This window comes from Protopterus annectens, chromosome 3.part0 (genome assembly GCF_019279795.1).
Source record: "Protopterus annectens isolate FY-2018-M chromosome 3.part0, PAN1.0, whole genome shotgun sequence".
In the NCBI taxonomy this organism is placed as follows: domain Eukaryota; kingdom Metazoa; phylum Chordata; order Ceratodontiformes; family Protopteridae; genus Protopterus; species Protopterus annectens.
This window is the reverse complement of record NC_056731.1, coordinates 478,247,643-478,270,335: the sequence shown is the minus strand read 5'-3', so window position 1 is coordinate 478,270,335 and position 22,693 is coordinate 478,247,643. Positions and strand designations below refer to the sequence as shown.

General features: G+C 46.0%; 1 protein-coding gene across 2 annotated transcripts in view; it reads right to left on the bottom strand.

Moving 5' to 3' along the window:
* The window catches only part of TBC1D7 (TBC1 domain family member 7), a 1,434,943-nt gene that overhangs the window by 1,062,558 nt on the left and 349,692 nt on the right, over nt 1-22,693 (bottom strand). For both annotated transcript variants that reach the window (XM_044064902.1, XM_044064903.1), the window contains exon 3: nt 5,212-5,399. In XM_044064902.1, coding sequence (XP_043920837.1) covers nt 5,212-5,399 — 188 coding nt within the window. The remainder of the gene's footprint in view (nt 1-5,211; nt 5,400-22,693) is intronic.

Genomic DNA, 22,693 nt, shown 5'->3' with positions numbered 1-22,693 from the left:
AACGCCAGGTGTTGTAGAAGAGTGTCCTTGCTCTCTGCTTGAATGAGACAGTCGTCCAAGTAAGGATATATTTGAATACTTCTTCGTCTGCAAAATGCAATTACTGGTGCCAAGCACTTTGTAAAGACCCTGGGCGCAGTAGATAAGCCAAAGGGCAGTGCAGAAAATTGGTAATGCATTAAGCCAGCCCTGAATCTGAAGTATCTTCTGCACGACTGTCTTATTGGGACATGCAGGTATGCCTCTTTTAGGTCTAAAGTCACCAGCCAAGTATTCTTGCCCAGCATGGGCAGAAGCTGTTGCAAAATGAGCATTTTGAATTTTGGAATGTCCAGGTATGTGTTCAAAATTGATAAATCCAGTATTGGCCGCCAGGCCTTGTCCTTTCTGGGTACCAAGAACAGTCTTGAGTAAAAACCTTGTCCTTTTTCCTGTTCTGGTACTGTCTGAATGGCCCCCATATTCATGAGGGACGTAACCTGTTTCTGTGCCTCTGCCCATTGTTTTTTTGGCAGATCTGGCCAACCATTTGCCACTGGCAGAGTGTGGAAATGGAATATGTATCCTTGTGATACGATGTTTAGTACCCACTTGTCCTGGGTTATTAATTGTCAATTTTGAGCAAAAAGTGCTAATTTTCCCCCTATGGGTGCTGCCAATAGATAAGTGCTTAGTGTAGGCAGAGGGAAGTCATTGGGATTGCTTTCTGTAGGTTTGCGCTTTATCTCCTCCAGATTTGGAGGTGGATGCACCCCATTGCTTTGACCTGTAAGAGTCTTGAGCCTGGAACCCTTAGGGCGTCTGGATTTGCCCCTTTGAAATCTGTCTGACACAGAAAACGACCAATTTTTTTGTAGGCCAGTGTCTACTGAATCTAGGTGGCTGCACTTGTAAGAAATCTTTACCAGTTTGTATGGACTTAGCTTTGTCTTCCATTTTCTTTAAAACCTCTTCTGCCTTAATACCAGAGAATCATGGTGTAAAGGTACGTCTAGCAATTTTGCTTTAACATGATCAGGCAAATTTTGTTCCTTTAACCAGGCATGCCTCCTAATCACAGATCCAGTAACTGCGGCCCTACAGGAGGCCTCTAAAGAATCAAAACCACATTGCAAATTATGCTTTCCAACTTGTTCAGCAGCATGCAATAACTCCTGCAATTCCTTATTTTCTGCACATTCTGAAATCAACATAATTTTCTGTTTCAGCAATCCCATAACATGTTGTTGGTACTTAAGCATATGAAATTGACAGTTTAAGGCCCTGATTGCCACGGTTGCAGATGTATAAACCTTTTTTCCCCATCTGTCCAGTGCCCTTGAATCTCTGTTGGAGGGGGTAGGGTTTTTGCTGTTGAGGCCTTAACTCCCTTTGGACCCTGTGAAATAATTTCAGGATCAGCAGCAGGGGTTCTAAATAAATATTTATGAGAGTCAGGGACCCTGTAATATCTGACAGGCTTACTGGGAGCCGGAGGTAAGGAGTCAGGGGTCAGGCTTGACTCCGAAAACACATCATCCACAATGTCTGAAACAGGGGGAATGGCTAAGGGCTTGTGCTGAGGGAGAAGAAGGAAATCCCTGAGCCTCTTTTTTGATTCTGAGAAGTCTTGACTCTCCCAGTGAAAATGCTCCCTCAAAGTATGCAAGGTTTCTCCAAATGAATAACCCTCAGGAGGAGATGCAGATTGAATAGACTCCTCAACATCAGAATCCTCATAGGGAGGTAAAGATAATTCCTGATCAAAAGAGGAATCAGAAGAAATAGAAACCTGATCTGAACATTCATAGTCAGTGTCTTGCCTAGGCCTCTTATCTGGAGGTGAATGGGTACACCCCTGATCAAGGTAATAAGGTCTTCAGCCATTTTGATCATCTGTTTTTTAGGCATAGAGGCCTGTGCACGTGGCTCAGGCATTGTTTTTTTTTAGTTTTTAGAAGGGGTCTTTGCCTTTGGTTTTGCAGTTTTCGTCGGTTTGATATAAAACTGTTGAGGTCTGAATACACCCTCAGAAGCCAGTGCCTGCTCAGCAGCTCCGGACCCATCCAAGGGAAATACATCCGTCGGTCCAATACCTTGAGTATCTTGTGGCATGCCGGACTCCACATGGGTGTCGGTAGAGGCCTGCGACTCGAAGGTACCTGGTATCAGGGGCTGCGAAAGCACCTCACTGAGTACCGGCGAACCAGCGACTGGCTTAGGAGAAGCTTCATCATCGGTTTTGGATCTTGACTGCCTTTCTCTGTCCTTTTCTTTGCATTTTTTATGTACTCCGGTAGTCGGATTGCTATCCGACAACATTTCTGGGTAGTTAAATCTGTTTCCAAAATACTTAGATGCAAAAATATACCGACTCTTAATGTGTTGGTTAAATCTAGCACAAAACCGACAGCCAGGCACGTTGTGATCAGAGCCTACGCAAGGAATACAGTATAAATGGAAATCCTTATGAGGTATTTGCTTCCCACAAGTAATACAATTATTAACTTTTTCTGACATTGGTAAAAAGCAAGAAAAAAGTTTCCCTAATGGGGTACTTAGCTTTAATGAAGACTTTGGTTCTGAAACTCAAACGCGAATATTTCAGTAGTTGGCCGACCAGCACTTGCGAAATGCTTCTGCTTCGGGCACCACGTGGCAAGAAAGACTAAAGAAAATGGCGTCGGCTGCATATTTTATACCCCTGACGACCTGACGTCATGGAAGAGGAGACAGCAACTGATGCAGGACCCAAGACTTTGAAATTCAGGCTGACTGAGGGCAACCTGCCAGCAGATTACCCAAATGTAATGACTGCAACAGTGAAACACGAAGAACATCCAAAATTACTAATTTGCTTACCCCAAGTAGTTCTACCTAAGTTGAGGTCAGATATGGGTTTTCCTTCCACTGATAAATGTGGTGGTCAGTCTGGCAAGTGCAGAAGAAAAGGAAAATGTTGGTGTACTTGTGGATGCCTGAAGTGTTTGTTCTGGGCATGAAATTTGAAGTTAGTACACCAGCAATGGCAACTCCTTTTCTGCCAAATGAACATGATTGCACTGTTGCAAGATTATGCTTATCAAAATAATTCCTATTGACCATTAATATGCAGGTACGCTTACCTTTGCTTAGTGTGCTTCTACAATGTTTACACAAATATTCCACACTAATAACAACATGTTGGTGTGTATCATTTCCTGGTGTAGTTTTTTTTTTTTGATGTACGTGGGCTTGTGTGTGACTTGCTACCTTGATGTGTTTCACTGTTCTTGTGGTGCAGCACTGTGGCTTGTGAAACTAACACTTCTACTATAAATGTGTCATATGACGGCATGTTGATTACAAAGATGTGTATGGACTGTGGCAGCCTGTTTTTAAAAGCTAGATATAAGTCTTAGACTCAATCATATATAAATATCTGGCAGGTTACTAAAAGCAGTCACAGCCAGGCATGCAATTACAAAAACATAGTGCAGAAATGGGAAACTATTTTATTTGCTGAGCCATATGAATACACAGTGCCTACTACATGTGTGTCAGGAGCTACAAGCAGCTCTTAATACATATGTTTGCTGCCACCTGCTCAACAAAATAAGTGCTCTAACTCCCACTAGCCTGACCTTCCATTTCTATGTAGCCCTCCCGACCAAACAAAACTATATAGCCTTAACAGAACATAAACTCCATCTCTAAAACTCCTAATCAGTTCCCAACCTGATTCCTCGCTACCTTACCCTAAACTTCTATTCCCCCGCCAATTCTACAGTCCCCGATTGCTCCCTAAACCTAAAATTCCAACCCTTTCCCTAAACCTAAATTCCAGATCACTCCCTAACCCTAAATCTCCCCTCCCACTCCCCAAACCTAAAACTCCCTTCCTGATCCATAAGCCCAAAACTCCCTTTTCTCTCCCTAAGCCTAAACTCCCCCCTCCCACACCCTCCTCACAGCTGCTTGCCCAAACACATATTTGAGTTCGAGTGCAAGCATCTGTCTACATGGGCTACACAGTGCAACTGAGTGCTGGCTTTGAGACGACGTTTTTTGAGTGCTTGAAACTAGAGTACATGTAGTGTTCCCAAATACATTCTGCCTACAAACAGACAAACATTTTGTTTTACTACTTGCGCATGTAAATGAAGATCTTATCATGGATGGTGCAGTAGCATGGTGATGATGGGTTTGGTTTAGTGGGAGTGCAGTTGTCTGACAGTTTTGATGGCAAATTTGAAAGCAGTATATACACACTTGCTGAAACCTTTCAAAGCTTACACTCAAAGTCACAGAAAATCAAGATTCCACATTATAATAACACATCAGCAATGTATACATGACCGAGAATTTTAAAATGTAGGACACGAAGCAACCTAAAATACTATCGATTAATCAGGCACAGACAGCTCCCACAAAATACATTTCTCTTTCAAATGATCCACTTAAAAGCTAAATAAATACAATCAGCTATGTGTTGAACAAAGTTATCAGGTATCAGACTACTAAGTGCAGTGCCACAGTTTTAAATATTCTTTTTGAGCCCTCTTCACCTGACCATCTAGCCTACTAACCCAATGCACTGACATATTCATTTTCTGCTCCATACAGACATTATCATTGCTGGTACTGGTATGTGTAAAGCAGTGTTGAGTAATCATTCTGTATGGCTCAGGCTCTGACTGTAGTTTTGGTGTGCCCAGTCATATTTTGATGACTGGCATGCACTAGGGATGCAGTGGAATCAAGCAGGGTGTAAGCATGCAAGCTCCCTTGCACACTCTGATGGAATTCCTGTTCATGTTTCTCCAACAGCATGTGCCTTTGGGATGAACTGACTCCCAGCTACCACTAGGTGTCACTATTGTGGGATTTCCACAACTCGCACTTCCCTTGAGGAAAAGTGAATAGGTGCTTGACTGCTTACTCCTCCTTCCAGAAGTCAGCGCATGGATGCCTGAGCAGCTACTTGAACTTGGGCTGTCAGCAGCAGAGACAGATACCTTGTCTCTGTACCAGCAGGCTAAAAAATTGCAATATCACCCTTCACCATAGTAAAAAAAAATTGGGTGATTAGAATCTGTAAGTTTTCACACAGTCAACTTAATAAACGAGCTGGCAAAAATGAATAAAAACAGTAGATGTCTGCCCATCAAAATTTACATTTTTAAAACTTCACCTGAGATGCATAAAACATAGCAACAACACAAGACAAAAGAGGAAAAAATAATCACTAACAAGAGGATTTGATGTTTTTCCTGGCAGCCTTCCAGACTCCAACTGGTACATTCGGAGGTACACCTCTATCTGTGGAGTGGTATCTTGAACAAAATGTATGAGCTGGACAGCATGGAGCAAATCTTTATACTGATCTTTTCGATAACCAGTTACAAGTGCATGAGAGCTATGATGAGGAGGTAGTATTCCTAAACAGAGAAAAAAATAATGACATAATTAGCATTATACATCCATTGCTGACTAAAAGTATTATTTTGTATACAACTTCAAGTTGGAAACAAAATTATCATAGTAAATAAGCTATGTTCCTTATGTTCCAGTTGATGTGCAAGGAAATGCAATCTTTGGATGCTTCTACAACTTAAATTATCCATTCTTGTACTCAGATTGCTCAGTATACAACAGAAACAGTTGGGATGTGACTAACCACCTCCACAAGGTGTCAATTCAGTGAGACTTTCCAGAACAAACCTGTAAATACTCTATCCATTAGAACAGTAAAAGATCTATACTACATATGTAACATCCCCGTATTACTATTTTATACACATTTACTGAGGTAGCATGCATTACATCACACGGCTGTTTTTGAATTAACTTTATACTAAGCATGTTATGAGCTTTTTATACTAAATAAAGCTCTTATATATTCAAAAGACATTTTCATTTGAATAAATGCAACTTTTAGTATGATGAACTCTTTAACAGTCCATATACCTCTAGGTTCCACAATGGCCTTCTCAGCTGGTTCTTACTATACTGCAGATTTTCTTCAAGACAGTTTTGAGACCCTCCCTCTGCAACTCCTGACTGATACATTAACTGGTCTCAATTTTCCTGTTACCATATTACAAGTAACAATAAGGGCTCATCATCTTCCTTTCACTCTGACATACCCGTTTTTATTACAAATGTCTATGGTCTCTTCTTTATACCTTGCAACTTCCCCACTGGTTTCTCCAGCAAAAAAGAAGTTATGTACCTTCCATAACGTTCTATGTCTGTTGTCCATCTCGCCTTCCTTCTTGCTGGTTGGGTTTGGAGCCAATCCTCGGCTCTGACTCGGCCAATTTACTATAGCTCCAGAGCTTTTACTGGCCCGAGGCTAACCCCTATCCCAACATTTCTAGCGGGAGCTACCCAGATCTCGTTTGTAATAGCCCACACTAGACATACATAGTAAAAAAAAAAAAAAATTTTTACTAAGCTCTTATACATTTAAGATAGGAAGGAAAGAGGAAAAACAAGCATGGTTAACTAACCTGGTATGTCATCAGGAAACTCAGCCAGTGTAACCAATAAAAGATCTCCTCTCGAACCTCCAGGAAGGGGGAAGGAGGGGGGGGAACGCAAGAAGGAAGGCGAGATGAAGAACAACAAACATGGAACGTTATGGTAGGTACATAACTTCTTTATGTTATGTTGCCCCATCTCACCTTTGTTCTTGCTGGTTGGGACCGTGTCCCCAGCACCTGGTTCTTGGGTGGCTCACTGGAACAAACTCTTCAGGACCGTGTAACCAAAGGATGCCCTGCTCCAGGAGACCACATCCACTTTTTAATGAGAGGTAAAGCTATGAGGATTTGCCCATGCTGCTGCACAGATTGAATCTAAAGGCAATTTAGCTTGGAAGGCAACATGGTTGAATGTCCTCTGGCCCACCTGGAAGTGTCTGTTTACGCAAATCATAAGAATAAAGTACAGTTGTGTACACTTACCATAAATGTAGATGTTCTAGTGTATTCACTGTTGCAGTCATCACACTTGGATTATCCTGCCAGGGGGAGCCTTCAGTCGGCCTGAATACCAGAGGCTTAGTATTTCTGCTTCGGTTGCTGTCACTCCAGGACTGACGTCAGGTCGTCAGTGGTATAAAATCAGGCGGCAAACGCCATTACACCATTTTTTCTTGCCCCAACTGTCAGGAGCCCCCAAATAGGGAGCTAGGTTATGGTGGAAGACCACCACCAGTAGAAAGCAAATACTAAAAATTCCCTGTAAGGAGAGTGAGAGAGAGAGAGAGAGACAAGGGGAGATGGAGGGTAGGAAACCAGGACTGCAACAGTGAATGCACTCGAACATCTACATTTATGGTAAGGGTACACAACTGTACTATATTCTTAGTGTTTCACTGTTGCAGTCATCACACTTGGGTTGATTCTCAAAGTTGAAGAAAAGGAAGGAGGCAGTCAAAACGACTGGAGGCTGCCTAGGATGCCCTGAAAGATTGCAGTGGCAAAGCCTGCCCTGGATGTGGAGAAGATAGGAAGGTGCTAATGCTTAGTGAAAGAATGAACAGAAGTCCATGTTGCAGCCTCAAGAATGTCCCTGGTGGGGACCCCTCTGAGAAAAGCTGCAGAGGTGGTGGTTGCCCTGGTGGAATGCATCCAGACCCCCTTTGGGGGTAGTTTCCTTTGCTGTTTATAGCAGAAATGGATGCAGTGTGCTATCCATTTGGATATTGTTTGTTTGGATATGGCCTTGCCCACTGCCCCTGCTGCAAAGCTGACTAGCAATTGGCCAGTTTTTCTAAAAGATTTACTCCTATCCAGTCAGAATCTGAGCTGTTTGTGCAGATCTAGAGAGTACAGAATCCTTTTCCCCTTGTTTTGTGGATTAGAGAAAAAGGTGGGCAAATGAATGGATTGGTTTAGAGCCACACTGGGCACCACTTTAGGCATGAGTGATGGGTTATAGTCCTGAGGGAGACCCTGTTAGCATTGAAAATGATGAAGGGCTCTACAGCCATGAGTGCTTATAGCTCTGAAACTCTTCTAGCTGAAGTGATGGCCAGAAGCAAGGCTGTTTTCCAAGAGAGGAATTTTAACTCTGCTGAAGCTGTAGGATCAAAGGGGGGTAGGGTGAGCTTTTCCAACACAAAGTTATGGTCCTAAGCTAGAGTAGGAGCTCTCCTGGGTGGCCTTAAGTTGTGAATGAACAGAAGTCCATGTTGCAGCCTCCAGGATGTCCCTGGTGGGGACCCCTCTGAGAAAAGCTGCAGAGGTGGAGGTTGCCCTGGTGGAATGCATCCAGACCCCCTTTGGGGGCGGTTTCCTGTGCATTTCCTGGAAGCATTCCACCAGGGCAACCTCCACCTCTGCAGCTTTTCTCAGAGGGGTTCCCACCAGGGACATCCTGGAGGCTGCAACATGGACTTCTGTTCATTCCTTCACTAAGCATTAGCACCTTCCTATCTTCTATTAGCCCCTCTTAGGAACTGTTTGATGAGAGGGTGTGAGAAGAGAGGTGGCTCTGTGCTGTAGTAAGCAGATATGGCAGAGAAGGGATAGACCCCTTTGTAGTAGGTCTGCTAAGTAATCCAGGATGAGAGGTAGGGAGGGCTGTGCTGTTTCAGCTCCCTTAGCCTGGATCCAGGTGCAAAACCTTTTCCACTTGTCAGCATAGGATTTTCTAGTGCTGGGGAGTCTGACCTCACGTATAACATCTAGGACTTGTTTGCTTAGGCTGGCAGCTTGAGGAGAGGTCAGGGAATAAGACAGGTTGCCAGGCTGAGGGTCTTCAATTCAGGATGCATGAATTCTCCATCCTTCTGGGACAGGAGTGTTGGGATCTGAGGTAGGTGCCATGGAGGCAGGGGTGGCAGGCTGCGCAGTAGTGGGTACCAGTGCTGGCATGGCCAGTCTGGGGCAATCAGGATTGCCCTGGGTTTTTCCTCCCTTATTTTGAGCAGTACCCTTGAAATGAGTGGGTAGAGGGGGAAATGCATAGACAGAGAGGTTTACCCATTGGAAGGATAGAGCATCCACTTCCCAGGCCTTGCTGTGAGGCTTCCTGGTGCAGAAATTGCTGAGCTGATGATTGGAGTGGGAAGCAAAGAGGTCCACCCTTGGGGTGCCACATTTCTGGGTTACAAGGGTGAAAGTTCTGTGGTCTATCTGCCACTCGTGTGGGTCTAGCAGGTTTCTGTGGTCTAGCTGCCACTCGTGTGGGTCTAGCAGGTTTCTGCTTAAGTTGTCTGCCAGAGAGTTTAGGGAGCCTGGGAGGAATTGTGCTAGCAGGTGAATCTGCATAGCTGAGGCCGTGTGCCAAAGGGTCATGGCAAGCCTGCAGAGAGGATAAGTGTGAGTCCCTCCCTGCTTGTTGATATACCACATCACTGTGGTGTTGTTTGTTTTGATCACTAGAGGTCCCGGAGAGAGTAGGGGTCTGAAAGCTGTCAGGGCATGCTGAACAGCTAGCAGCTCTTTTTGGTTGATGTGCAGATGTATTTGACTTGGGCTCCAATGGCCCTGAATGAACATGCCGTCCAGGTGTGCACTCCAGGCATAGTCTGATGCATCTGTGGTGAGGGTCTGGGTGGTGTGGGGTTGCGAGAAGGGAAGTCCCTTGTTGTGGTTGCCTGCTGCTGCCCACCAAAGAAAATCTTTCCTTAGACAGGGTATCATTGGTATGATAGTTTCCAGGTCTTGAGACTGTTGACACCAAGGCTTTTTAGGTACCACTGTAGTTTCCTCATATGCAGTCTGGCATATGGAATGAGTAGAATGAAGGAGGCCATGAACCCCAGAGCTTGCAGGATTTTCCTTCCAGGTAACTGGGTTCTGGTGGCTAGTTGAGAGAAGTAGTCTGTTAGGTAGGCTTGTTTTTCTGGAGTAAGGAATGCCATCAGGGATGCTGTGTCCAGGCTTGCTCCCGAGAATACAATTTTTTGTGTGGGAACTAGTTTTGATTTCTTTTCACTGACAGTATACCCCAGGGAGGTCAGTAGGTCCTTTACAAAGGTCAGGTGCTGTAACAACTTTTCCTGTCTGCCTGAATCAGGCAATCGTCTAAGTAGGAGTAAATCTGAATATTTCAGCCAGGCATTTTGTGAAAACTCTGGAAGCAGTAGATAAGCCAAAGGGAAGCGCAGAGAAAGTACAATTGTGCACACTTACCATTCACTGTTGCAGTCATCACATTTGGGTTATCTGCCTGCAGGTAGCCCTCAGCTGGCCTGAACAGCAGAGTCTTCGGATTTCTGCATCAAGATGCTGTCACTTCTTCCATGACGTCTTGGTCGTCAGGGGTATAAAACATGCAGCCGACGCCATTACATCAGTTTTTCTTGCCCCAGATGTCAAGTGCCCCCACAACAGGAAGCAATTATATGGTATGGAACACCCCCAACAAAAAGCAAATACACATGATATAGTATATGCCAAACAAAGAGGAAAGGTAAAAGTCAAGAGAAGTCAGGGGGATGGAGGGAGGGTAACCAGGACTTGCAACAGTGAATACACTCGAACATCTACACTTATGGTAAGTGTACACAACTGTACTATGTTCTTCGTGTTTCACTGTTGCAGTCATTACATTTGGGTTGACTCCCAAAGCTATGGAAGGGTGGAGGTAGTTAAAGAGCATTAGGGCTAGCAATAAGGCCCTGAAGGACTGCTGTGGCAAATCCAGCTCTGGATTTAGAAGAGATAGGCAGGTGGTAATGCTTGGTGAAAGTATGTACAGAGCTCCAGGTTGCAGCTTGCAGGATGTCCCTGGTAGGGACTCCTCTGAGAAATGCAGTAGAGGTAGATGCAGCCCTGGTGGAATGTGTTCTTATCCCCTGTGGGGTAGGTTTTCCATGGTGTTTATAGCAGAAATGGATGCATTGTGCTATCCATTTGGAAATGGTTTGGTTTGAAATGGCCTTCCCCTTTGCCCCGGCAGCAATGCTAACTAGCAGCTGGTCGGATTTTCTGAGAGGATTAGTCCTATCCAAATAGAATCTAAGCTGTCTGTGTACATCCAGGGAATGCAGTATCATTTCCCCTTTATTCTGAGGATTAGGGGAAAAAGTAGGCAAATGAATTGACTGGTTTAGAGCCACACTAGACACCACCTTCGGCATAAAGGATGGCTTAGTCCTGAGGGAAACCCTATCCGCATGGAAGATAAAAAAAAAAAAAAAAAAAAAAAAAAATATTATTATTAACTTTGATTGAAATACTTTTGATCAGTCTGTTTTACCTCTGTAGTCTTCATGCATTCTATGTGTGTATATTAATCTTAGTTTGTTTACCTCTGTAATCTTCATGTAATCTATGTTTGTATATTAACCTTTGTGTAATCTGTATGAGGAGCTTTTCTCCCCAGGACTCCATTGAAAACGGGTTCTTCAGGCCCAATGGACTATCCTGGTTAAACAACTGCAAATAAATAAATAAATAAATGAATGAATGAATGAAGGGTTCCACTGCCATGAGGGCCTGCAGTTCAGACACTCTTTTTTCTGAAGTGATGGCTAGAAGTAAAGCTGTTTTCCAAGAAAGGAATTTCAACTCTGCTGTAGCAGCTGGTTCAAAGGAGGGAAGAGTGAATTTTTCCAATACAACGTTAAGGTCCCAGGCTGGAGTGGGAGCTCTCCTGGGGGTGGGGGAGTGGGAGCTCTCCTGGGGGTGGGGGAGTGGGAGCTCTCCTGGGGGTGGGAGCTCTCCTGGGGGTGGGGGGGTGGGCTTACATTTTCTAAGGAATTGTTTTAGCAGGGGATGAGAGAAGAGGGGTGGCTCAGTATTAAAATGTGCTGATATGGCAGAGGCATGAATCTTAACTGAAGAGAAGGACATGCCCTTGTGGAGCATTTCTGTTAAATAATCTAGAATATGAGGTAAGCTGGGCACCATTGTGCCCATCCCCTGAGCCTGGCTCCAGGAACAGTATCTTTTCAACTTTTCTGAATAGGATTTTCTAGTACTAGGCCTCCTTGCCTCAAGAATGACATCCAGCACCTGCTTACTGAGGGTTGCTGGAGGTGAGCTCAGGGAATTAGCCAGGCTGCAAGGTTGAGGGTTTGAAGCTGAGGGTGCAGAATCTGGTCCACCTGCTGGGACAGCAGGGAAGGGGTCTGATGCAGGTGCCAAGGTTGTAACACTCTCAGACTGCACAAAAGGGGGTACCACAGTGCTGGCGTGGCCAGTCTGGTGCAATCAGTATTGCCCTTGGCTTGTCCTGTTTGATCTTTAGTAGAACCTTCGGGAGGAGAGGCAGAGGGGGAAAGGCATAAACTGAGAGGTTTTCCCAGGACAGGGCATCCACTTTCCAAGCTTGACTGTGGGGAGTTCTGGTGCAGAATATGTTCAATTGGTAGTTCCGAGGGAAGGCAAACAGGTCTACCTCTGGTGTTCCCCATTTGCTCCTCAAGTGCTTGAATATTTTGGGTTCCAGTTTCCGTTCGTGTGGGTCCATGAGATTTCTGCTTAAGTCGTCTGCCAGAGAATTTAGCTTGCCTGGCAGGAATTGAGCTTGTAGGTTCACTTGGTAGCTCAAGGCTGTGTTCCACAGAGCCATGGCTAGGAATGGGTTCCCTCCTGCTTGTTTATGTACCATATAACTGTGGTGTTGTCTGTCTTTACCAATAGTTGTCCTGGAAGAATAAGGTCTTTGAAGGCTGTCAGAGCTTTTTGTACAGCTAACATTTCTTTTTGATTGATATGCAGGTGCATCTGTTTTGGGTTCCATTTGCCCTGAATGCACTGCCCTGTCATGTGAGCCCCCCATGCATAATATGATGCGTCTGTTGTTAGGGTTTGGGTGGCAGGGGGGTAGAGTGAAAGTGAGTCCCTTGTTGTGGTAGCAGGCCTCTGCCACCAAAGGAACTCTGCCCTTAGACAAGGAATGATAGGAATCATTGTTTCCAGGTCCTGAGAATGTTGACACCATAGACTTTTTAGATACCACTGAAGTTTCCTCATATGCAGTCTTGCATATGGAATTAACAGAATGCAACAGGCCATGAATCCCAGGGCTTGCAGGATTTTCCTTGCAGATAGCTGGGTTTTGTGGCCAGTGGTTTGAAGTAGGTTGTCAAATGAACTCGTTTCTCTGGAGTGAGGAATGCCATCTGGAAAGTTGCGTTCAAGCTTGCTCTCAGGAATACAATATGCTGGCAGGGTAATAGGTGTGATTTCTTCTTCTTGATGGTGTACCCTAGAGAAGTTAGAAGTCTCTTTACAAATACCAAGTGTTGTAATAGCAAGTCCTGACTCTCTGCCTGAATCAGGCAATCGTCCAAGTATGGGTAAATCTGAATATTTCTCTGCCTGCAAAATGCAAATACCCTGGGCGCAGTAGATACGCTAAAGGGAAGCGCAGAGAACTGATAGTGCATGGAGCCTGCCCTGAAGCGTAGGTATTTTCTGCAGGATTCCTTTATTGGGATGTGCAGGTAAGCTTCTTTTAAGTCTAGAGTTGCCAGCCAGACATCCGTGCCTAGTATAGGAAAAAGATGTTGAAGAGTTAGAATTCTGAATTTTGGAACCACCAGAAACGTCCAGGATAGGACGCCAGGAGTTCTCTTTTCTGGGAACCAGGAACAGTCTTGAATAAAAACCTTGTCCCCTTTGTTCTGCTGGGACAGGTTGAATAGCCCTGATACTGAGGAGAGAGAGTACTTGTTTTTGGGCCTCCACCCACTGGTTTGGGGGGAGGTCTGGCCATCCACTTGGGGATGGGAGTGAGTGGAAGTGGAATCTGTATCCCAGGGAAACTATATTTAAACCCATTTGTCCTGGGTAATGAGTTCCCAGTTTTTTGCATGCAAGGTGAGCTTTCCTCCTAAGGGAGCAAGTAGTTGAGCAAGGCTTGGAAGAGTTAAGGATAAGTCATTGTGTCATTTTTTCCATAGGAGGGCGGCTTACAGTTTTGGAAGTGGGGGGCCCCACTGCTTAGATCTGTGCATAGCCTGAGACTGAAGTCTTGGTGGTCTGCTGCTCCTGGGTTTGGACTGAGAAGGCCTGGAAGGGACTGGAAAGGACCAGTTCTTTGAAGGCCAATGTCTACTGAATCTAGGTGGCTGTGCTTGTAAGAAATCTTTAACAGTTTGCATAAATTTAGCTTTTTCCTCCATCCTTTTGAGGACTTCTGCTTTGTTGCCAAAAAGGTGCAGCCAGCAATTTAGCTTTAACATGATCAGGCAAGTTTTGTTCCTTAAGCAAAGCATGCCTTCTAAATACAAACCCAGTAACAGCAGCCCTGCAAGATTCTTCTAAAGCATCAAAACCACATTGCAAATTATGGTCAGCAGAATGCATTAACTCTTGTAAATCTTTGTGTTCAGCACAGTCAGGAATCAACATAATTTTCTATTTAATTAATCCCATAATATGCTGCTGATACTTTAACATATGAAACTGGCAATTTAAAGCCCTAATGGCCAAAGTAGCGGAAGTATATACATTCTTACCCCATCTGTCTAAAGCTTTAGAATCCCTATCAGAAGGGGTTGGATTTTTGGCAGTTGTAGCCTTAATGCCTTTTGGTCCTTGGGAAATCCACAGTAGGATTCTTGAATAGGAATTTGTGAGAGTCAGGTACTCTGTAGTGCTTGTCAGGTTTCCTGGGAGCAGGAGGCAAAGTGTCTGGGGTAAGGCTGGATTCCAAGAAAACATAATCTACAATCTCCAGAACAGGAGGGATAGCTAGATGCCTGTGTTGAGGCAAGTTTAAAAATTCCCTAAGTCTCTTTTTGGACTGTGAAAAGTCCTGGGTTTCCCAGTGGAAATGCTCCCTAAGGGTATGCAAGGTTTCACCAAAAGAAAAATCTTCTGGAGGGGAAGCAGAGAGAATGGAATCCTCAGCATCAGAATCCTCATAAGCAGATAAGGGTAAATCGTTTTAGTCAGAAGGAGTAGAGATATCAGATTCCTCCTCAGAAGAATTAGAAAGAAAATCAGTTCTAGGTCTCTTAGAGGGGGGAAGCCTGGCTTCCCCTAAGGTCTTCAGCCATTCTAATCATTTACTTTTGAGGCATATGGGCCTGAGAATGCACTTTGGTCGTCTGTTTTCTAGGCTTAGCGCGAGCTTTAGGCCTGAGGAATTTGGAATTTTTAGCTTGAAATTAAGTCATTGGTTTAATATGAAAATCGGTAGGCCTGAATACACCCTCAGAAGCTGGTGCCCACACAGTGGCTCCGTGTACCCATCCAAGGTAGAGACATTCGTATGTTCCATAGTTGAAGAAGCATCTCGCGGCATACCAGACTCCAAATGGGTCTCAGTAGAGGCCTACGAATCAGTAGCAGAGGGTATCAGGGGCTGTGAAAGCGCCTGAGTACTGGCAGACTGGCGACTAGCTTAATGGTACCGTCAGCAGTTTTGGACCTAAGTGGTCTGTCTCTGCCTTTATCCTTGCATTTTTTTGAAAGATTGGTAGTCGGATGGCTTAAGGAAGCCACTTCGGAGTCCGGAGATCGAGAACGAAAGTATTTAGCTACAAAAATAGCCCGATGACGAATAGTTTGGGCATTGAACAAAGCACAAAACTGACAGAGTGGGACTTCGTGGTCTGGGCCTAAACAGGTGACGTAGTAAGAATGAAAATCTCTATGAGGTATTTGCTTTCCACAGGCAAGACAATTGTTAATTTTTTCTGACATCGGTTTGACCAAGAAAAAAGGATCCCCAACGGGGTACTTATCTTTTTGAAAACTTCAGGTCTGAAACTCAAAAATTAGAAGTTATGTACCTACCATAACGTTCCATGTTAGTTGTCTTCTCTCGCCTTCTTTCTTGCTGGATGGTTCGGAGCCGATCCTCGGCTCCGACTCGGCACTTGCTAAGCTTGAGAGTCACTTTTACCAGCTCGAGGCAGCCCCATAACCCATGATGCAAGGCGGTAATTACCCAGATCTCGTTTGGTACCTAGAGGGAGACCTACCTAGCATAACAAACTTTCCACTAAGGAAAGAAGAGAATAAGCCTAAAAAGGTTGTAAGGGGAACCAGATAACTAAACTCGAACTAACTGGTGCCCAAAGAAATAAAATCTTCCAGAGCCAAGGGAGATCAAGGTCTGTCCAGGCAAGGGGGCAGGAGGGAGGGTCGCAAGAAAGAAGGCGAGAGAAGACAACTAACATGGAACGTTATGGTAGGTACATAACTTCTAAATGTTAAGTTGTCAATCTCGCCTTCATTCTTGCTGGATGGGACCGCGTCCCTAGCACCTCTATCCTGGGTGGCTCAATGGAACAGACTCTTGAGAACCGTGGAACCAAAACTGGCTCTATCCCTGGAGGCCAAATCCAATTTGTAATGAGAAACAAAGGTATGAGGAGTGGCCCAAGTGGCTGCTGCACAAATAGTATCTAAGGGTAGCCTAGCCTGAAAGGCTGTAGAAGTGGCTAAGCCTCTAGTGGAATGTGCCTTTGGTTTTCAGCACAGCTGTTTGCCCCTAAGTTGATAAATTTCGGAAATGGTGGAAGATAGCCATCTAGACAAGGTCACTTTGGAAACAGGGAGGCCTTTCTTATTTTCAGCATAAGAAAGAAAGAGCTGATCAGACTTTCTGAATTGATTTGTTCTGTCCAAATAATATCTGAGTTGGCGGTGAACATCAAGATAATGTAATTTTTGTTCCGATCTGTTGGAGTAATTAGGAAAAAATACAGGGAGATCAATAGATTGGTTTAAATTTGTTTTGAAGCAACCTTGGGCAAAAGGATGGATTAGTTCTCAAGGATACTCTGTCCTTGTGGAAGACCAAATATGGGGGACGAACAGAGAGGGCATGAAGTTCTGACACTCTCCTAGCCGAGGTAATAGCGACAAGGAAGAGTGTTTTCCACGAAAGAAACTTTAGTGAGCATGAAGCAGCTGGCTCAAAGGGAGGAAGAATTAAGGATGTCAGCACTAGATTTAGGTCCCATTGAGGAGGAGGACTCCTGACAGGAGGTTTGAGGAGAAAAACTCCTTTCAGAAAAGCTCTACAAAGCTTGTGGGACATAATGTTGTAATCTGCAAACCCCACATGAAAGTTCGAGATCGCAGCCAACTGAACTTTGACCGTGGAAGATGAAGAACCCGAATGAAAGATTTCCGCTAGAAAATCCAAATCTGCATGAACAGGGGCAGTAAAAGGATCTATGTTCCTTGATTTCGCCCAAAGGGAGAAGCGTTTCCACTTGCTAGTGTAAATCCTTCTAGTAGAGGATTTAAGGGAAGCCACTATGATATCCCTAACAGGGTTAGAGATCATAGGAAGCCTGGCTAAGGAAGGAAGTGGAGCAACCAAGCTGTGAGGTTGAGAGAAGGAATGGACCGATGCAGCTGACCCAATTGGTGGATCAGAAGATCTGGCACTGGGTCCAGATGCCACGGCTGCACCAAAAGGTGATGATGGAGGAACGGAAACCAAATTTGTTGAGGCCAATACGGGGCAATGAGAATCATTTTGGCTCTCAAAACGGTAGCTTTCTGGAGTACCTGTGGTATCAATGGAAAGGGAGGAAAAGCATAAAGAAGTCCCTGGGGCCAATCTTGGGTAAGAGCGACTCTGGGGGGATGGCCCGGAAGAGAGAAGAAGGCTGGGCATTTGCTGTTTTGGGGAGTAGCAAAAAGATCGCAACATGGGTGGCCCCACTTCTGAAAAATCTCCTCCACTATAGATTGTTTGAGAGACCACTCGTGAGGCATGAGTATAGCTCTGCTCAATCTGTCCGCTAAAATGTTGGTTTTCCCAGGGATATGCGTTGATACCAGAAACCGATGAGAGGAGATCGCCCATTGCCAAAGTCTGAGAGCCTCTCGACACAAGGGGTAGGACTTGGTTCCGCCCTGCTTGTTGATGTACCACACTACGGACATGTTGTCCGTGTGAACTGCAATTGTTCCCAAGGGAAGAAAGTCGTTGAGGGCTTGCAACGTTAACAGCACTGCTCTCATCTCTAGGACATTTATGTGCAGGTGGTATTCGAACGGTTGCCATGTCCCATGAACCATCCTGCCCTGATAATGACCCCCCCACCCGATCAGGGAGGCGTCCGTAGTGACTGTGGCTACCGGGGCCGGGGAAACAAAGGGTCTGCCCTGATGAACCTGGGGAGAAGATATCCACCAGGATAGGTGGTTTTTGCAAGTTTGTGTCACCAGAATTTGGTGACGCATGGGAAGTTGTTGGTAGGACCATTGGGTGAACAACATCCATTGAAGGAGACACATGTAAAAGCGGGCCAAAGGAAGAAGAGTAATGGCAGCTGCCATGAGGCCCAATACTTTTAGGACCAGTCTGGCTTGCACCTTTTTGCTGGCAAGGATGATCCTCACATGGTTTTGGATATCTAGGATTCTCTGGCTTGTGAGGTTTGCTGACATCCGAACAGTGTCTAAATTTGCGCCTATAAAAGTAATAGACTGGCAGGGCAATAAGGAGGATTTTTCGTAGTTGATCGAAATTCCTAATTGAGTGCAGAGATTTAGGATGTAATCCCTGGCTTGGAGAAGTTGATGCCTGGTGGTGGCTGAGAGGAGCCAGTCGTCGAGATACGGAAACACCTGGAATCCTTGACGTCTCAGGTGAGCCGTGACCACTGCCATGCATTTGGTGAACACTCTGGGGGCTGTAGTGAGACCAAAGGGCAGAGCTCTGAATTGAAAATGACTGGACCCCAGCCGAAAGCGGAGAAACCTTCTGGAGCGTCTGTGGAATTTTATGTGATAGTACGCATCATGAAGGTCTATTGAGCACATCCAGTTGTCTTTGCCCAAGAAGGGCAAAATCGATTGAAGTGTGACCATCCGAAATCTTGTCTTTTTCACAGACTTGTTGAGTCTGCTGAGGTCCAATATTGGTTTCCAATCTCCCGTCTTTTTGGGAACCAAAAAGAACCTTGAGTAGATTCCGGGCTCTGAATGGTCTGTTGGAACTGGCTGAATGGCCCTTTTGTGTAGAAGCTTTGATACTTCTAATTTTGCGATTTCCCTTAGACTGGGTGGAACATCTGGAAGGGAATTTTTGTGAGTGAAGGGACTTTCCTCGAAAGGAATCTTGTAACCCTCAGATATGATCGACTGTACCCATTTGTCTTGTGAAAGGGAAAGCCAGGCTTCTGGGTACAGCGATAATCTTCCCCCGACTGCCTCCAAGGATGGACAGTCGGGCAACACCTCAGGGATGCTGGAAGGGCTTGTCAGAGAGAGGCTCTCTGCTTCCCTGGTTTTGCGGACCCCCTCTGCCCCTAGGGCGTCTGTTATTATTACCCCTCTGCCCCTAGGGGTAAACTGACCACGTGTGTCGGCGTGACTCCCTGAGATTTACGGAACCACATCTTTCCGCCCTTCTGTCCTTTAGGGTAAGGCCTAGAAGGGGTGGAAAAACGGACTCCTATGGCAGAAAGAGTCTTGCCGTCTTGCTCACACCTGGTCAACGTATCCTTCACCTGAGGACCAAACAATGTTGATCCATCGAAGGGAGAGTTTGTGAAGGATGCCTTAAAGGGATCTGCAAAATTACAGAGCCGCATCCAGGACTGACATCTAAGAGCCACTCCTGTCCCTGCAGCTTTACTCGCTCCATCTGCTGCATACGAAATCAGCCGCATGGAGGAGCTGGCAATGGAGTTAAGGATTCCTAGCTGAGAAGCTATCTTGTCCTGAGCCCCTACAGCTGTAGGATCCTGTACTACTTCACCTAATTCTTTAAGGATGTCCCTTTGAAGTCTGGTGAAGTGACATAAATAATTCAGCGAACGCATGGCAAAGGTCGCTGAGGAAAACATCTGCTTACCATACCTGTCCATGGTCCTAGAATCCTTGTTAGGAGGATGGACTGGTACGGAAGGATCTGCAAGTTCCTTCTTGGTGGTGGCCGCCACCACCATGGCATCAACAGGGACACCTTTTGTAAGAAATTGTTTCTCGGAAGGGGCTGTAATAAATTTAGAAGGTCTCCTGGGAACTGGTTCTACGGAATCAGGAGATGCCCACGCCTTCCGAGCTATCACCTCCATGAGGGGGTCGAAAGGCGATGACATCCAGGAGGTGGAGGGTCGAGATCGGAATGCCTCTAGGTATACCGACTCATCCTCGGAGGGATTAATGGAGGGTCAGTTTCCCCTCTGTTTTAGGAGTTCTAGGATGTCTGAAAAAGAGACATCCTCAGAGGGGGATCTTGGGGACCCCTCCGACTCATCTAAGTCGGTATCTGAAGTAGTAGACTCAGGGGAGTCTAGGTGCTTCCTCTTACAGGTCCTCTTATGCGGAGGATCTCCTGATGGATCAGGATAATCCTCGGAAGAGGGGGTTCTTCCCAGTGGGGAAACCTGAGGCGGTGGATCTCTCGGTCCGGGAGCAAGAGAGTGGGAAGAGACATCTACAGGCACCGTAGGGGGAGGAGCTAAGGGGATAGACTGCTGACTGAGCCCAGGGGCCAGCACACTCCTCATCACCTCGAAGGCTCCCCTGCCAGGGAGATCCGAGAGACCCCGCTCCGAAGAAACAGGGACTCCTGGGCCCACCGAAAGGGAAGGCTCAGAGGCAGATGTCGGGGCCGAGCTCACCAAGGCCAAAGCCCCGAGGGGAAGAGCAGGGTCGGACAAGGGTCCGATGCCACTCACCCCCTCGGAGCAGACCAGGGAAGCCCGACCACCGGATCCCTCCAAGGAAGGTCTCGAGGAGGAGATAAGAGTAGAAGCTGAAGGAGCAGAAAGGGGAGGTATCTTCCCCGCAGCCATAGCAGTAACTATTCCCATAGACTCCGGCTCCGAGCTCTGGAGGAGAGTCGAAGGAGGAACTTGAAGAGGGTGTGGACTAATAGTCGTCTGTTGAGACGGACTATGAAGCATTTGGGCTAGTGCCTGTGATTTTAACAATCTGCTTACCACTCTCTCCAAATCATGGTCTGAGAGCCTGGAAGACCTAGATGATTGGCTCCGATGGCTCCGCTCCGAAAGAAGAGGAGAGGCCGGAGCTGACAGTATCGGCTCCAAAGAGGGAGACCTGGACCTCTTCCTCGACGGAACCATCGGAGCCGAAGAACCCTCGGTTCCAGACGGAGCCGACAACTTCTCGGCTCCAAGTCTGGTCAAGGATGTATCGGCTCCGGCCGGAGCCGATACAGGCAAGGAAATAATGGTATCGGAGCCGGTCGGCACCGATACCGAAGCCTTAGTCACATGGTGATCGGAGCCGGTCGGAGCCGACACCAATGTGGCAGTTAAAGTATCGGCACCGATAGCCATCGGTGCTGAAGATTTAGTCAAAATTAGATCGGCTCCAGCCGGAGCCGATCTCGACTCCAAAGGAGTCGGACCCAAGGCCGGAGGCTTAGAAGCAGAAGCCTGGGCCTTGGAGGTCTTAGAGGGCTTGCCTGAAGCAGACTTGGCCGGGGAGCCCTCCGGTTTAAGAAGTCCTCTCAAGATTAATTTATTTCTCCTTTCCTGCAGGACTCTCTGGCTGAAAGAGTGACAGATAGCACAGGAGTCCTGCAGGTGGAGAGGTCCCAGGCAGTAGATACAAGAAGTGTGACCGTCTGTCAGAGACATCTTCTGACAGCACGAGTCACACTTCTTGAAGCCTGAGACCCTCTGTTCCTTGGACATAGTGAGTACACACACACCCAACTCACACAGTCCCAGACTCAGAAATTTTAACTTAAAAGGGGAAAATATAAACCCACACACACACCCTGACAGGAAGGGATGGGAAGGGAATGAAGGCCCGACTAAATAAAAACAAGTAGGGAAACAGTAAAACTAGACTAGCGACCCTACAACTACCTAAAAATGACAATTATACTAATATATAAGAGAAAAACTAGGAATGGGGTGTCTAACAATTGTAAAACAATTTACTTTCCACGAGCTGGCAAAAGGAGTACCTCATCAGCGAAGCAAACGAGATCTAGGTAATTACCGCCTTGCATCATGGGATATGGGGCTGCCTCGAGCTGGTAAAAGTGACTCTCGAGCTTAGCAAGTGCCGAGTCGGAGCCGAGGATCGGCTCCGAACCATCCAGCAAGAATGAAGGCGAGATTGACAACTTAACATCGAAAATTTCAGGAGTCGGCCGACCGGCACTTGGGAACTGCTTCTGCTTCGGGCACCACATGGCAAGAAAGACTGATGTAATGGCATCGGCTGCATGTTTTATACCCCTGACGACCTCACGTCATGGAAGAAGTGACAGCATCCGATGCAGAAATCCAAAGACTCTGTATTCAGGCTGGCTGAGGGCTACCTGCAGGCAGATAACCCAAATGTGATGACTGCAACAGTGAAACACGAAGAATATCTGAAAGTGCAAAGATCCTGCCCTGAACCATAGACATTTCCTGCAAGATTCCCTGATTGAGATGTGTAGGTAAGGCCTCTTTTAGGTCTAGGGTGGCTAAGCAAGCATCCTTGGAAGGCACACGAAGAAGCTGCTGGAGCATGAGCATTTTGAATTTTGGTATCACCAGAACGGTGTTTAGAATAGATAGATCTAGGATTGGGCGCCAGGTGCCCTCTTTTCTGGGTACCAAGAAAAGTCTGGAATAGAAACCTTGGCCTATCTGGTCTGCAAGAACATGCTGAATTGCCATTGAGAGCAGGGACTGGACTTGCTTTTTGGACTCTGCCCACTGGTTTGGAGGAAGATCTGGGAACTCTTTTGGCGTTGGCAGAGTTTGGAAATAAAATTTGTATCCCTGGGACACTATGTTGAGGACCCGTCGGTCGTTAGTAATACAGGGCAGTTGTTTGCATGGAAGGAGAGTTTTCCTCCAAGGGGCACA